Source organism: Callithrix jacchus, chromosome 16 (genome assembly GCF_049354715.1).
Source record: "Callithrix jacchus isolate 240 chromosome 16, calJac240_pri, whole genome shotgun sequence".
Taxonomy (NCBI): domain Eukaryota; kingdom Metazoa; phylum Chordata; class Mammalia; order Primates; family Cebidae; genus Callithrix; species Callithrix jacchus.
In genome coordinates, this window is record NC_133517.1 from 51,834,357 (window position 1) to 51,850,076 (window position 15,720).

Sequence of the window (15,720 nt, forward strand, 5' to 3'; positions counted from 1 at the left end):
GACACTTGTAACTTTAATAATGTCTAATTTGTCCTTTTATATGGTGAATACTTTTCTATGTCCTTACTAGTAATCTTTTCCAGTCCCAACATAGAAAAGTTTTATCTTCTTGTGGAAGTTTTATAGTTTTAGCTATTCTATTTAGGTCCATCACAGATTTCAAAGTAATTTTTGTGTACAGTTTAAGATTAATATCGAGGTATATGTTTTTAATGTGGATATATACTTATTCCAGTGTCACCTTTTGAAAAGACTCTTTTTTCCCAATAAAACAGAATTGACTCCCATGCTTTAATAAGAAAAAAAGTTGACCATACATGGAAGGTCTATTCTGGATTCTCTATACTGTGCCATTGATCTGTATATCAATGTTTATGCAAATACCATACTAAGTTGAATGCTATAAATTTCTTGTCTTTCCTTTTTAAGGTTAGTCAAGTTAAGCAGTGGAAGTGGAGAAGAAACAGAAAAAAAAAATCTGTAACTGATTGTGATCAATTAGTTGTACACACCACTGCACTCAGACCAGCCTATTGTAAGTCTTAAAATGAAAGTCCCTCTAGCTCTGGTGTGTTTCAAAATAGTTATAGCTATCTATTAATATGTCCTTTGCATTTTCACACCCTTGGCATATTTGTCCTCACACTTCATTCTTTATGTCACTAACCTAATAGATTTACAATAGTATAATTCTGTTCATCCACCACCCCCAACCTTTGTGCTTTTTTTCATATATTAACTTCTACATATATCATAGAGCCCAGAAATTTATATTTTACATAATAATGCTATTATTCTTGTCCTAAACAATTACCTTTTAAGGAAACTACGAGGCAATAAAAGTCTTTATGTGCACCCATTATTTGCCATTCCTGGCAGTGCTTTTCTTTCCCCTCTCTGTGGATTTGCTTTCCATTTTCTATCATTCTCCATTAGCCTTTAGCATTTTTTTGTTTTGCAAGGGCCTGCTGAATCTAATTTCTCTCACCTTCAATTTATCTGAAAGTGTATTAAAAGCCCAACTTTGCAAGGGGCATTTTCTCTGGATATAACATTTTGAATTGGCAGGATTCCCTCACCACCCGTCTACCCCACCAGCACTTTAATGACATTTTCATTGTCGTCTACATTCCATGATTTCTGGTAAGTCAGCACACATTCTTATCATAATTCTCTTGTGTATGTCCCTTTTTTCCTTCTGACTGCTTTCAAGATTTTGTTTTCAGCAGTCCAACAGTGATGTGCCTAGCCGAGGATTTCATGGTATTTACCTTTTATTGAGTTCAATGATTTTCTTGGATGAGTAAGTCAAAGTTTTTTCACCAAATTTGGGAAAACACAGCATTAGTTAAATATATATACACATTTATTTCCGCCCCCATTCTTTGTTCTCTTTTTAGAACTCCCATAACACATATATTAGACCAGTTGATATTTTCCACGTTACTGAAGTTCTGTTTCTTTATCTTTCTTTCGCCATCTTCCATCTACTGTGAAGCCCATCCAATGAATTTTTCACTTAATTATTTTTCTAAAATTTCCATTTGGTTTCTTTTAATGCTTTTCATTTCTCTCCCATGATTTCCTATCTGTCAATTCAATCAGACATTTTCTTTCAATTCTATAAACATATATTGTCTGTTAGTTACTTTAAAGTATTTGCTAAATCCAACATTTAGGTATCTATTTATTACCTTTTTCAACTATAGTCCTGTAACTTTGCTTGTCTAGTAATTTTTTACTGTGTCCTGGACATTGTTAGTGATACCTTATAGAGACTCTGGATTCTGTTATATTCTTTCGGAACATGTTGATTCTTGTTCTAGTAGGCAGTCCAGTTACTGACTCAACACCTTTAAATTGTGTATGTTTCATCCTGTGCTTTGCTATGGAGGGCTCGTAGAAGTCCAAGATGTTTCCCAAGCACCTCTGACTTGGCAGAAATCAACCTCCAGAATAGGTCTCGCCTACAGATCTTGTCATGACTTGGTTTAAGGCTTTTTTTAGGGTGAGTGCAGAGCAGTGGTCTTCAATTGGAGATGATTTTTCTCCCCAAGTGACATTTGGCAATATCTGAAGACATTTTGAGTTGTCACAATTGGAGTGGGGAGCACTACAGGCATTTAGGAGGTAGAGGCCAAGGAAGCTGGTAAACATACTACAACACACAAGACAGCTCCACACAGACAACAAAGAATTATCTGGTTCACAGTATCAGTAGGGCCACGACTGAAAAATGCTGGTAAGCCTTACTCCAGGCCATGGTCCTTAATCTTGACTAGGGGATTAACAAGGTGTTGATGAGGCCCTCCATTCTACCTGAAATGAACCTCCAGTGATTTTCAGCACTGCTTGATGTCTAGTATCTCTAATAAACTGCTCTCTGATAGGCCTCATGTAGTCTTCTTCTGCAGATGCTATTACTAGATGGGAAAGTTTATAACATCACATTGCAAGGGAATAAGTAGAGCAACAAGAATTTTTACAATGTATCCACTTCTGCTTTTAGTGCTAATCATTTTTAGTTCATATCATTTTCCTAATGCAAACCTTCATTTTCTTTCCAGCACTGAACTTAGTAAATGCGGGCTCTCTGAAAACATGTCCTCATATTTTAATTACATGTATTTGGCAATGTTTACAAGTAGTTTTGGTGAGTATCAGATTCTTAAATTCAAAATATAGTTTAATCTGAAGGTACAAAAAACTATACTTATACATGCTGGCCATATACCTGAAATTTTACTTTGTTAAAAATTAACTTACATATGTGGATTTTAATATCGTTTTTGGCATGGAAACCTGACCCTTTGCATTATGTTTCGCTAAGATCTTTACATTTTTACCCATACTATTGACTCTCCTACTAAGGGACTTTAATGACAGCACATTGTAATTAAGGAATCAATGCATAAGCAATAAAAAGACTGAAGACAAAAACCTAAAACTTTCCCAAAGGAGTTTTATGATAAGGTAATGTGAATGAGATAAGATAAACCACCCTACCTGAATCAAAGAGTATATCAAGGCCCATTGCAGGCACGTTTTGTCTCAAGTGAAGAGCTGCTCTACCCCACTGACTTCTCATCAATGCTAACCTTTCATCCCTCCTAAAACCGTCAGGCCCCAACTTAGGTGCAATCCATAAAGAATATTGCTGTCATCCGTGCACTGTCTTTCCAATTCACAAACTGAGTTCTTTCACTCCTTCTCTTCATTTTCATAATGTATTACATAATTAAAACTACTATCCTCACACTAGAAATTATACTTCCTCACTTGGTTTGGAATCTACTACCCTATCTAGTGAAACAACTGTTCTATAGTATTATAAAATCAAGACATTCTGATATGGGTAAGCAGAGATCAAGTAAATGAACCAATGGTTGGCATAAACAATATGATAGTTATGTCTGAATACTGATTTATTTATTGCATTAATTTGACCTTCATGTCTTTATCATACTGTTTTTCTTTTCTGAGCAGACTACGAAGTTATATATCCTGGTGACTTTCCACGAGTATTCAGTATTGTTGCCCTTTGTTCTTGTCTGTAAACTCAAGGAAAAGAATACCAATTAGACTCGCATTTAATTTGCTTTGTTCAGTGCAAAATGAAAGTACACAATTTCTATTTGATTGAATGGCTAGGCTTTCCAAGCTAGAAATGTGAAAGTTAATTTGAATATTCATAATCCATATTCAATAAAAGAGAATTAGCTATGTCAAAAATATACATAAATATGAGTGATATTTGAAACTCAGTAAACATGTAAGAAAACTATTTTGCAAAGATAAATACTCAGTGTTCATCATTTTCTTGCTCTCCCCTGGTTGGTGGCTAGCTGCAAAACAGCTATTTTAATGAGCAGGATCAATGTTATTTTTTAGGCTGCCATTCAAGTGTGCATATTTAAATGAAGCATGAGTCAGCAATTTTGTTATAAAGAAAATATGGCATCCAGTAGCTGAATATCTTGAATATCTAACCTCTGCTTATTGTACCCTTTTAATTACCACATGATGCTTTGATTATAAATTTTAAAAAGTACATCTGTTTTCCAAAAAAGATTACAAAATGAGTACTTTGTTTTAGGGTTCATATTTATTTTCCAATTACTTTTATTGATCTTACAGATCTCTCTATTGCATTCAACAACACCAAAAATCTACAACTCTGGTGTCAACAGCAATAATTACTAAAAATTAAGCAAGCAATTTACAACTATCTGCAATTATGGAAAATGGATTCAAAAGGCATTTGTTGCAATAACAATAGTATTTATGTGTGTTAAGACACAAATAGCCAACCTTACTTTAGTACCTCAGGCATTTTTCTAATTGTGATATATACAAATTTTGGAAATTGAGGAATACACTGACCAGTCACCAATGATCATGAAAAATAAAATACATAAAGTGCCTATTTAGCTAATAGTGTATGTTTAACTCTAGCTTCACATTGTGTGGTACTGTAATCCCTTTCAAAGCATTATAGATCAGTCACATTTGCCTCAAGCTTTTTTTTTAAAACGGATGAATAATCTGATAAAGATGCCCTTATTTCAGAAACTGAGGTCATTACTATCTTCGCTTGAAACATTTTGGAAGGGTTGCAGAACAAAAAATACCCAATCTCAGTCACCTGGATGAACAGCGACATCTAGTGGTCATTGTGTCCCTAAACAAATACCTTAAAGACATAAACTCAAAGAGTATCCATGAAACAGATGAAGTTGCCACTATCTTTTAACGTATTTCCAAAGAAACTGTACAAGGAAATTATAAACCCATTCTAGAAAGATTCCCTATGATTCAGGAATAATATAAATTGTAGGAAAAGTTAACCCTGGACTTCTAATCTTTATTCTTAACCAACAACCATTTCAACAGTAAATATCCTTCAAAGGTTTTTACAAAAATCCAATTTTTATTTCTTCACATCTCGGTTCTTGTTTCTAACACAGTGACATAAAGAACTCAAACACTATAAACTAATGAATAATAAATTCCATGGCTCTTATGAATACATGGATTGGTATGTCCCATTAACAGGTTCAGACATTCCGTATGACGACACACTAACGTACAAATTTAAAACATAAAAGCTGCTGCTCAATTATTATTAGACTGAGTTTGCTCTGGAGGTTTTATTAATTTTTTGTAAACTGGGAACATATAGTTCATCAAGATTTTCTAATACAACTGGTTCATGAAATGGAATTACAGCATCAAAATAGAATTAGAGAATCATTTTACCAACAAAGAATCGTTGTTTCCCAGGTATGACTTTCCTATTAACGATGAAGTTAGTACATTCTTTGGCCGTTTTGTGCAGCCCATCTGAGACAATCCAAGCAAGCTTTTTTGTTGTTCGCTGCGACCTGAGCACATCATTTCTATGTGTGCTACCCACCAGACACTGGAAATGGCTCCTAAGGCCTTCATGGCCAGCTCCAAGGAAACTGCCTTCCTGTCACCATGAAAGACTTTTTCTGAGCACAAACCATTGTTACAGTTCCATGGTTATTCATGGGACACATGAACTGTCCATTCCAGATGAACTGAGGTATCCCCCCCCACCCAAATCCCTTAAACATACATGAATGAATTCAATATGCATCACTACCTGTCCATTTAATTCATCTTCCCTAGATTAACTGCCAAGTGCTAAGACTAGACCTTTCTAACAAGTCCTTGTTGATGATCATAAACAGGTGAAAGATCTCGACAACAATTTTTGTGTTAACACACCAGCCTCCCCAAATGAAGAATGATCATATTTGGTACTCCCAGATCATCAAAATACCCACTACCCAGCCATATGACATGCTAGTGATTAGCTGGGACATTCATCTAAATGCCACTTACATGCATAGAGGGCTATAGAAGCCACCCTTCCTAACCCCACCGACTGGACATGATCATCCAGAGAAATGATATCTCACAGGCACCATCTAAAACAGTAAGGAACCATTACCATTTGGTAATTCAAATTGGGAACCATCTGAAATGGTAAAGAATCATCTTAATATCACTTATGACTTTTAAGTAAATGCTAGGCAGATGTGCTCCGATGAGTATCATATTCCCAGGTATATAAGCACTTAGTCTTACTAAAGCAATGCATGTGTTTCACAAGCATTGAAAATTAACACTGAGGTCAAATGATATGCTACACATACAAAGCCTGGGATTCTCTCCAGCCCACTACCCCCAGTGATTCCCTAGTTCTCTCCTAAGCCTTCTCAATTACAGAAGTGTATGTGTGGGCAGTGGCCACAGGTAGCTAAATGTGATGTTTAGCAATGAGACAGGCAGCCATGAATGCTGGAGGCTCCCGAAGATTTTCTATTGCTCTACCCTACATAGACTTCATTCTCTCATTTTTCCTGCTCTTATCTCTTTGCCTTGCTATTTCTGCCTGGAGCTAGCAGTTGTGGAATGAAGCAATTTTGTGTCCTATTGCTATCTAAACTCCTGTGTTGTATAACAAAGATGACTTCTGAATTTTAGGAAAAAATACTGCTAACTACTCAATAAGACAGACTCAGAGAGCTATGGGCAATCACAAGATCTAGCTAAATGCTTGGATGAGCTGCCACCACAAGATCCCAACAAGCCTAGAAATAATGTGGTCTGGGTCTAAATGCTAATATCATGCTGCCAAGCCTCTTTCTGAAAAGCATAAAAGCAAAATATCCCACTCCTGCAAGCAAACCAACCACAAGGGTCGTGCCAAGAACTTTTGGGGCCCTTTTCTTGGCCACCCGGAATGCTGTTGGCAGCACTGCAGAGATTAATATATTGTTGACATGTCCTAAAACCTTGTTAAATGTTTTTCTCTTCAAGACACGCTCGTAATAGGTTTCCAAGTTTGGTCGCTTTCCGTTTCCCCAGTTTCTCCTCGCAAACCCCAGGAACTTCAGTCGATGCAATGTGACAGCGAGTGAGACGTCTGCCAGGGTGAAGGATTCACCACAGAGCCAAGGTTGGTGGCCCTCTTCTAATTAGAGAAAGGGACATAGAGAATTAGAAGCAAGCACGCTACAGACTCCAGCTGGCATCAGTGGACTCAGCCTTAAGGGTGAGCATGAGTATAGCAAAAGATGAAGGTCATGATATATTTATTTTCTTGACCACCACACTCAGAGAGTAATTTCATGCTTTAAAAAAAAAAAAGTCCAAGCAAATGCATCTGAAGCTAAAGGAGACTTGCTTGGCGTCTGTCAGCCATCCAGGTCCCTATGTAAAACTGCAGCCACTTGAACCTATCACTTTGTAAAGGATACTCAGGGGTTGGGAGCTTCTAAGCCAGTTAAAAGATACTGCCTTCTGGTTTACAAAAACAGTTCTGCTTTAGAAAAATCCATAAAGCTGAGTCTGAAACAATACTCGGTGGCTATGTTCTTAGTCATTTAAAGTACAAGAGCATTTATGACAGGTAACATGGTCTTTAACTCTAGTCAGAGTAGCACAAATGGCTGATGTGTATCCGCCTATGGCTTAACCCTGAAGTCAGTTCACTGGCACATGCATGCTCACCAGCCAGTCTACAGGTGCTCAGTGCTGGCCCCCTTTGTATCCTTTGGACTGGAGGCTGTCTCCCTGCCTAAGGAAAAAACTAGAGGGAACGTTCAAGCAATTATTCAAGTTATTCAACCAAACTACTATAATTATAAATTTGTAAAACAGGTAAAACTCTCCCAAGTATAGTTTAAATTGTGCAGAAAAAATCCTTCACATAGATACAGATTGAGTTATAATTAGACACCTGGGTTTTTCTGGGTGCAATATCATTGCTGCTATCATAATTAAAACTGCCCGTAAATAACAACAATGAAGAGCAGATTACAGAATGTTTTTTGGTAAGACTTAAGAATGTTCCCATGAGTAATACTGATGTTGAAAAGAGAAAAAGAACATATACAGGAACCTACCTGGGGTTTCTTCATTTCTTCTTTGCAATTCAGTTTCGACCTGATCCAAGACTTTCTCCAACTCATCAAGAATTTTCTTCAAATACTTGACATTGTCATGGTCGAGCAGCTTTGACTAATTAACCACAAAAAAAAATAAAAGATTATTTACACCTGTAAAAAAAAAATCCAGGTAAACCAAAGCGGATACAAATTCTTACAGACTTGAGCCTGTTTATTTTAGGCAATGGGAAAAAATAGAAAAACTCAGCAAAAGAAAAGAAAAAGAAAGCAAAGTTGAAGGGAAATATTCTAATTGTGAAAATGCTACCACTCACTGGCAGCTCCTATGAGGCCAGATGACCAGAGAAGGCAAAGAATGGAAGGGACATGAAGAGGCATATGCCAAGCACAACTCAGAAGAAGAGTTCCAGCAGCTGCAATTTAAAGAGTAACTGAAGGGTCAGAGACGAGGAAAAGTCTGAGTGCAAGGAATTAAAGGGCTGGTGGAGAGTCAGTCAAGTAACTGTGAGTGCAGGGATTTCTTCTGGGGAGCTCGTTTAGCTAAGAAAAGATAAAGGAAGGTGGGAAGTTGGGTAGGGTTGGGAGTGCTGCTGTATTCTACAATTTTAATATGAGAGAAGTTTGCCTGTGTTGCTGGGCCCGAGGAAGGAATCAACAGAAGGAGAAAGGCTGACCGTAACACACACTCCTCCAGGGGGCAAAGCAGGTCAGTGTGACACCTGGAGGGATGTAGGTCTAGTGAAGCCTTACAGTGGTGGAATACCTGAAATGACAGATTCTAGAATATGTTATGAACTTCCTTTGCATTTCATAACTTTGCATTTCATAACATGCTGGCAACCAGCATGCTCAATATCTGCTTGTTACACATTTGTCATCAAGTTTTAATATCAAATCTAATAAAATATTATCTCTAAAAGGAGAACATAAGCCAAAGGTAACATGTGGACTGGTGAGCTGCAATATTTAAGAGATGTTCTAGAAATAGTGGTACTTTACAAGAAGTAGAACATTTACTACATGCAGGGTGTGTCAATTGAGGACAGCTGACTGACTTACTTTAAGTCGTTTCTGTTTTGCAATGTATGCTTCTTGTAAATCTGGGTTTTCTTCAGCAAGTTTCTTCAGCTCAGACTCTGTGTTTCCAATCTGGCCTGATAATAAAAACATTTTGGAAACAGAAAATTATATTCTCCCTTCTACACCAGAAACAAGGAGAAGCAGAGAAACTCAATGACAAGAACTCTGGAGCTCATGCCCTGCTTCTCTGCCTTGGGCTTACCCTGTCTATGCCTCAGTTTCCTCATGTTTCAAATGAAACTACAAGAATATCTGCCAAGCAGGGTAAAGACTAAATGAGAAGCTTCATGGGAAGCACTTAGAGCCAAGGCCCAGCACTTCAGAGTGCTCAGTGCAGGCTCGCTGCTCTGCCTTCCTCTACCTTTCAAGCTTGCTATAATGAACGCCTGTGTGAAGAGAGAAAAAAGCCTTACTTTTTAAAAATATTAACTATAGGTGATAGAATTATAGTCAGAACTCTTGTTTCAAATCATATAAAGGGTATTTATGAAGAGGAGGAAGAGGAATAAGAGGAAAGAGAAGCAGGAAGAGAAGCAGTGGAGAAGAGAATGGAAAAGAAGAGAGAAAAAGCGGTGAAAAGGAAGGAGGGCAGAGAAGAGAAGAAAAGGGGATGTATCAAAAAGGAAAAAAAACAATCTAAGAATAATAAAGGTGAGTATCATATAATGGGGAAAAAATGGTTTCTGGATTTAGGAGATCTGAGTTTGAGTGTTTCTGATCAGCATTCCCAAAGTGTGACCCCTGCCACCATCCTTTCCCTTCTTATCCCCAGTCACCTGTGCTATAAAGCACACCTCCTGCTCCACAGATCATGCACTGACTATCCTCATGACAGGAAGAAGGCAGAAAGCTGGATGTCACAAATCAATCCCAATAAATCTCCTATCACTGAACATAGAGCCAGAGTAATAGTTTAACACCCTCTAGTCCAGTTTCCTCACATAATGAAACAATTAAGGACTAGAAACGTGAACTCAACTGCCCATAATCCTAGGCAGATCCCAGATCTTCAGATTCCTAGTCCATCTGTTCATGAGAACCTGTTATATTCCTTACTTTCCATAACCCACTCTTCAGAGTTTTACCCAAGCTTGGCCCTCAAAGCCAGAAGCTGATAAATCAGGTCCTATAGACAATATATGTCAAACTAAGCAAGTTAAGCACAGATTAATCCAACTGCTTCATGGACTGATCCATAATATGCACATCCATAAAGCAAACTCAACAACCTTATTCCCAATCTTCTTTTAGTGACCATGAGACATGCTAGGTCTCAAAATGAATTAAAAGAAAGTGTCAGACAGAATTCCAGGTCTTTAAAATATTTACATACTTCGGATTCTTGTAGTTGCATAAGCCGGGATCATGGAGTCCACAGTTAACTCAGGATGTAAAATGCAGCCATGTGTATAGGCATCCATTGGCAAGGAGTCAAGCAGCTCTCGGTAATGCTGTACCCGTGGGTAATACATGCTTCCTTTATCAGGCATTAACCTGGGTGTTCTTTCTAAAATGCACAGATAAATATTGCAGAAAAAGTTACAAATGAGTTGTTACACTCAAAAGCAAAACAAAAACACTAACCAATCATTTTCAACATATCTGTATATTCAAAAAATGTTGTCTCCCCAAACATTCAAGTTTGAAATGGCCTGATGCACCAGACAAGATCCCAAATTATAATCACATTGGTATTCTCTTATTTACCCACCTTGCAAACTGCGTTCAGCCCTAGAGGCCCAGTTATTTGTGCCATTTATTTCAGGAAGCATTCCCTAACCTCCTACAACTGCCAATATCTGACTGGCTCACATGTACCTTCTTCTATACATCCATAATACATTACTCACACTCTGTTACAGCCCTTATCACACTGTAATTCATTGCATCTTTTTGCCCCAAGGCTGTCTACAGGGAAAGGAACCTGCAATCCAGAGTCTAGCACAGTTCACACACTTTAGGCACTCAATGAAGTTTGGTTAATTGAATGAGGACTCACTATGGGAAGATAATCAGGGGCTACTCTTTTCTAGGTGCCAACCAACATCAAGAGTGACCCTGCTGACACATGGGAGCATGAAGTGACATGGAACAGGAAAGATACTTGCTCAAAAATATCAGGTGCACTTTCCCCAGGAATTTCTAACAATTATCTCTGGCAAGTGGGTTCTATATATATCCTTATTTGCTAGTTAAAATCCAGACTGTAGAGTCCTTGAGGGTAGGGACGATGTACTGCTCTCTGTTAAATCCCCAGTGCCTAATATAATGTCTGACATGTAGTAGATGTTTAATAAATTCTAATAAATATATTCCAAAATTTCCAATTATTATAGATTACTTGCGCTGGAGAAGCACTGCAGTAGTTAAAAAGGACACTGAGATGCAAGGGCTGAAAACTTCTCCCAAGATCCCATAGCTAATCAGAGGCAGAGCTAGAACTAAATTCATCTGATTCCTAATGTAATGCTATACCATCATAACATCTTCAAAGGATTTTCATTTCAGAGACTATCCAACAAGAATAAAAGTGAAGGATGCAACCCAAAGGTCAGGGTTATGTCCCTTCAGAATCTTTTCCTACCTCTGGCTCTCAATGTGCTCCTAAAAAATGTCAGGTCTAATAACTACCACAATTTCAAAGTATTAACATATCTGCAATAGCTTAACTATGAACATATCTGTGATTTCCATTGGTTATCAAAGCCACAGGCACTCCTGATATTGCCATGGATTGTGCCTACATTGCTAATGGAAGGAAATGATTCCTTTAAATACAGATACAATTATTTCCCATCCAAGATCTCAAATCTCCTGAATTCTATTCATATACCACTAAGGGCAACAGTTCTCACACTGTGGTCTAAGGATCCCTGGCTTTTCCTAAAACACTTGTGGGGTCTCTACTAAGTCAAAGCTATTTTTACCAAAATACTAAGATGTTAATTACTTTTCACTCTTACTCTCTCTCAAGTGTACAGGAGAAGTTCCCAGAGGCTACAGGAAAGATGACTCCATCACTCTGACAGCTAGTGGGATTGTGCTTAAGTAGGCTAATATTTTAAGTTTTCTCAGTTTTGCTTTCTAAATCATAAACATTGATAGGTATGATCCACATAAACAAATGCTCTCTGTTGTCCTCAGAGACAGCAGGCTCTAGAGACCAAAAAGTTTCAGAATTAATGCTTTAGGGGCCCAAGAACCTCAGGCTAATAACCATAAATGGTACATTTTCAAATGCTTCCCATATGGTCAAAGTAATGGCTAGTAGCTCTGGCTGCTTTCTGGTGCCGGTCTCTGGGGCTTCTCTCCAGAAGAGCATAGCATTTCCTTCCTAGGAAAGTGAATGAGAGCAGGAAAAACAATGTCTAATTGCTTTCTGGGGAAGTTCCATCTGGCCAAACTCAAATTCTTCAAGGAGGATAAATGTTTAAATCCATGAAAATAATTTTCTTCTACTCAGTGTGCCATTACTATCTAACTACTTCCTGAAGCACCATCAGAGCATAAGATACACACTGAACCCAACTTATCTCTCCATCTCCCTGCCTCCTCAGGCACATCAAGGATGCCTTGTTCAGTATCATGTGGGCACCACGCTGCCATCCTCCTCCTCACACCAGAGCACAACAGTGTCTGCTGCTTCTGGGCACTGCGCTGCCATCCTCCTCCTCACACCAGAGCACAACAGTGTCTGCTGCTTCTGATAACAGTTTTTCAAAAGACAACTGGGAATTTCCTTTCAATTATAGAGGAGATCTTCCCTCTCAATCCCATCCTATTTTATTTTCCAGTCCTTCCATAGAGCACTTTTATCAAAATACTAAAGGCAAGAGTTTTTTTCTCAGTAATCAACCTCAATCAGGAGTAGGAAAGCAACATAAGACATACTGGGGCAGGATAGGGAATTAGAGAGTTTTAAGAAGTAGGCAATGAGAGGAGGTCCCAGCACTGGGGAGTGGGGTTGCGATGATGGATATCAGGTTGGTGATTAAGCTGGAAGAACAAATAAGCTGGCACAAGACTCGACTTCCTAGAAGAACTGAGCAGGAGACACGTTTTATGTTACACATAAATTTAGGCAGCAAATTATAAACCGGCAGATAGACATAAAGCAGAAAGATTTGATAAATGGCAGAAGAAACCAAAAGAAGCAAAAAAACATCAGAAAGAAACAATAAAAGCATTCTGTAGCCATGTGATGGAGATAAATGGGCCTGTACATTCTCAAGTCCTTGTACTGCTGAGTAAAATAACAATGGCTCCGAGTCATTTTTTAAAATTACATTTGGTTTTCCCAAGAGTAAAAAATAAAAAGAAATTAAGGGCTTAAAGGCATAAGCTTTCATTATTTTACTAAATTCACTACTCTGGTTACCCATGTTTCCTAGTAAAGGCAGATAAAGGAGGTATTATTATGCCTTGTTTTCAAGAAAGACTCCCCTAGGTCTACTTGTACAACTTTCAAGCCTCCCTTACTAGCTCAGTGGAAACCGATTGGGTTTCATTCCTCACTCTAGCCTTTTGCTGTTTATTTTGCTTAGACTGTACAGTGATTGCATCAGTATATATGATAATATGCATAACGCAGCCGGACAATATTGCACCCTTCAACTAGTCACACCCTAGGCGGTTAAAAATATATAATAATGATGTTAAACAATTAAGTCATGACCTGAGGCAAAAGACACAGTTACTAACTGATTACAATTCAATGCTGTCATAACTCTGGAACTAGAAAGAGCAAATCTAAATACAGACGAGGAAAAATAATAATAACCTGGTGTCAAATTATATCAGTTCAGTGTATGCATCCAGGATTTGGAGACAAATTTATAGCATTGTTTTTAATAAATTGTATGTATTATATATTAAATGTTTAACTATTTTTAACTGGTATTATAGTTAAGACTTAACAGAAACATTCATAATGAAGGAAGTAAAAACTCCTTTATCAGACAGTTTGTTCCAATTGTTTGATACACACAATATAGAAAGAGGACCTCTGAATTTTAATACCCCCTACCTGTCTGCTAAAATTGGACAAATCACAAAGAGTAAAAAAAAGTTACCTTTAAGGCAACTTTTACTTACACAATTATTAAAGACTGATCTTCTTTTCCATGTCATATGGTATATTTTCTCCATACTTTGCGGTAATCTACAATTTCAGCATATGTGCTAAAAGGCCCATATTCAACTATATACAAGAGCCTTTTATTGATGAATATAAATGTAAATATTAATTGGTAATTCCTTAAATAACTATTTTAATATAAGTGACATCAGAATTAATGTTATTTTTTAAATATATTTGATGAAATGCAAATATAACATTTATTTATATTTTATAGATAACATCATATCTATAAATTTACCTATCCTAATAAGATTTATGTGATTTTAATATCATACTAGAATAGTTTATTTCCAAACCAAATTCTATTTCCTAAAATACTTTAAATTACATACTTAGACATAAGACATGTATGTAATGTTCAGAGAACTGTTATATTAAATTACAAAAATCCATTATTCACCTTATGACATCCTTGATTCCAGGTTACCAGAGTTATTTGGTAGCAATAAATATCATATATACTAGTATTTTATAGTTATTTCACATATTTTTTATTAGTAGCCAAGTTAAATTTTATTTAAAGAAGTTACGAGTACAATAGCTAGATTGAAAAATCCATATTTGTATGTACATTCACCTTGTCACATCCATTCTTCCTCAGTTTACCTAGTTTGCTTACTCTCATACCTCATCTAGCTTAATCAATTGCTTGCTGTAAAGTAACTATTCTTCACCACATGCCCAGACTTAAAAAGAGGTAGCATGTACATGAAAGACTATAAAACTGAACAGTAATAGCATGTGTATGTGTTAAGGAAAGATTTGGAATTATCACCAAATTTATAGAAAGAAATTCTCTTTGAAGATTAGCAAGCTTCTAATGATTTAGGATCTTTAAAATATCTCTGAAGTATCCCAGGACCCTACACCCAATTAATACCCGATAAATGGTTACTGAAAGAATGAAGAGATAGCTCTTGGCCAGCTCTTAGTTTGGCAGCCGTAACTGAGTACTTCGAAATTCCTCCACTGACCAAAGTTTTGCCCTCAGGAACGTCATTCATGTCTATACCATTCTTCCATATGACTGCATTCCAAAAAAAAAAATCAAACATAGCCATTATCCAACAGATATTCACTACTTCAGGCTATGAATTGAAAAGGACCACCTCAGCTATCAAACTGCCAACTATTTAATGAACTATCCCAAAAGCGCAAGGATATAAATATGTAAACATAAACACAGAAAAGCTGAGAAATGTCTCCAGACCAGCAAGTCGTCATTTTTGGCATAATCCCCAGTGGATCGGTAACAGAGGACAGCGAATAACAGTGAAAGACGTACTAGTTCACTAAATTCTGTTCTTCAGAGGCACGGCTACACTTTCAGTCTCCTATCATGACCACGGGCAACTGTGCACCTCATGAAATCCATCCACTTATTATCATTCTATCTCGTCAACGTTCCTCAAAGTTACATCCATAATTGGACAAAATGCCAAATATTCCAAACAGCTCAGAATGCAAAGGGTTACAACTCACCCTGTTCTCAATAAAAATCTATAATGTTCAAACAACCTGAAATCACACTAGCCATTTGTTCTAACATTGGCAACT

The 15,720-nt window shown here is 37.2% G+C and overlaps 1 protein-coding gene across 3 annotated transcripts in view; it reads right to left on the reverse strand.

The window, feature by feature from the left end:
- Positions 1-4,086: 4,086 nt before the first annotated feature.
- GDAP1 (ganglioside induced differentiation associated protein 1) overlaps positions 4,087-15,720 on the reverse strand; it is a 44,678-nt gene continuing 33,044 nt past the window's right edge. For all 3 annotated transcript variants that reach the window (XM_035277173.3, XM_035277175.3, XM_002759112.7), the window contains exons 3-6: positions 10,357-10,530; positions 9,003-9,097; positions 7,941-8,055; positions 4,087-7,006 (exon numbers count right to left, since the gene is read on the reverse strand). In XM_035277173.3, the coding sequence (XP_035133064.1) occupies positions 6,624-7,006; positions 7,941-8,055; positions 9,003-9,097; positions 10,357-10,530 (767 nt within the window). In that variant the 3' untranslated portion in view covers positions 4,087-6,623. The remainder of the gene's footprint in view (positions 7,007-7,940; positions 8,056-9,002; positions 9,098-10,356; positions 10,531-15,720) is intronic.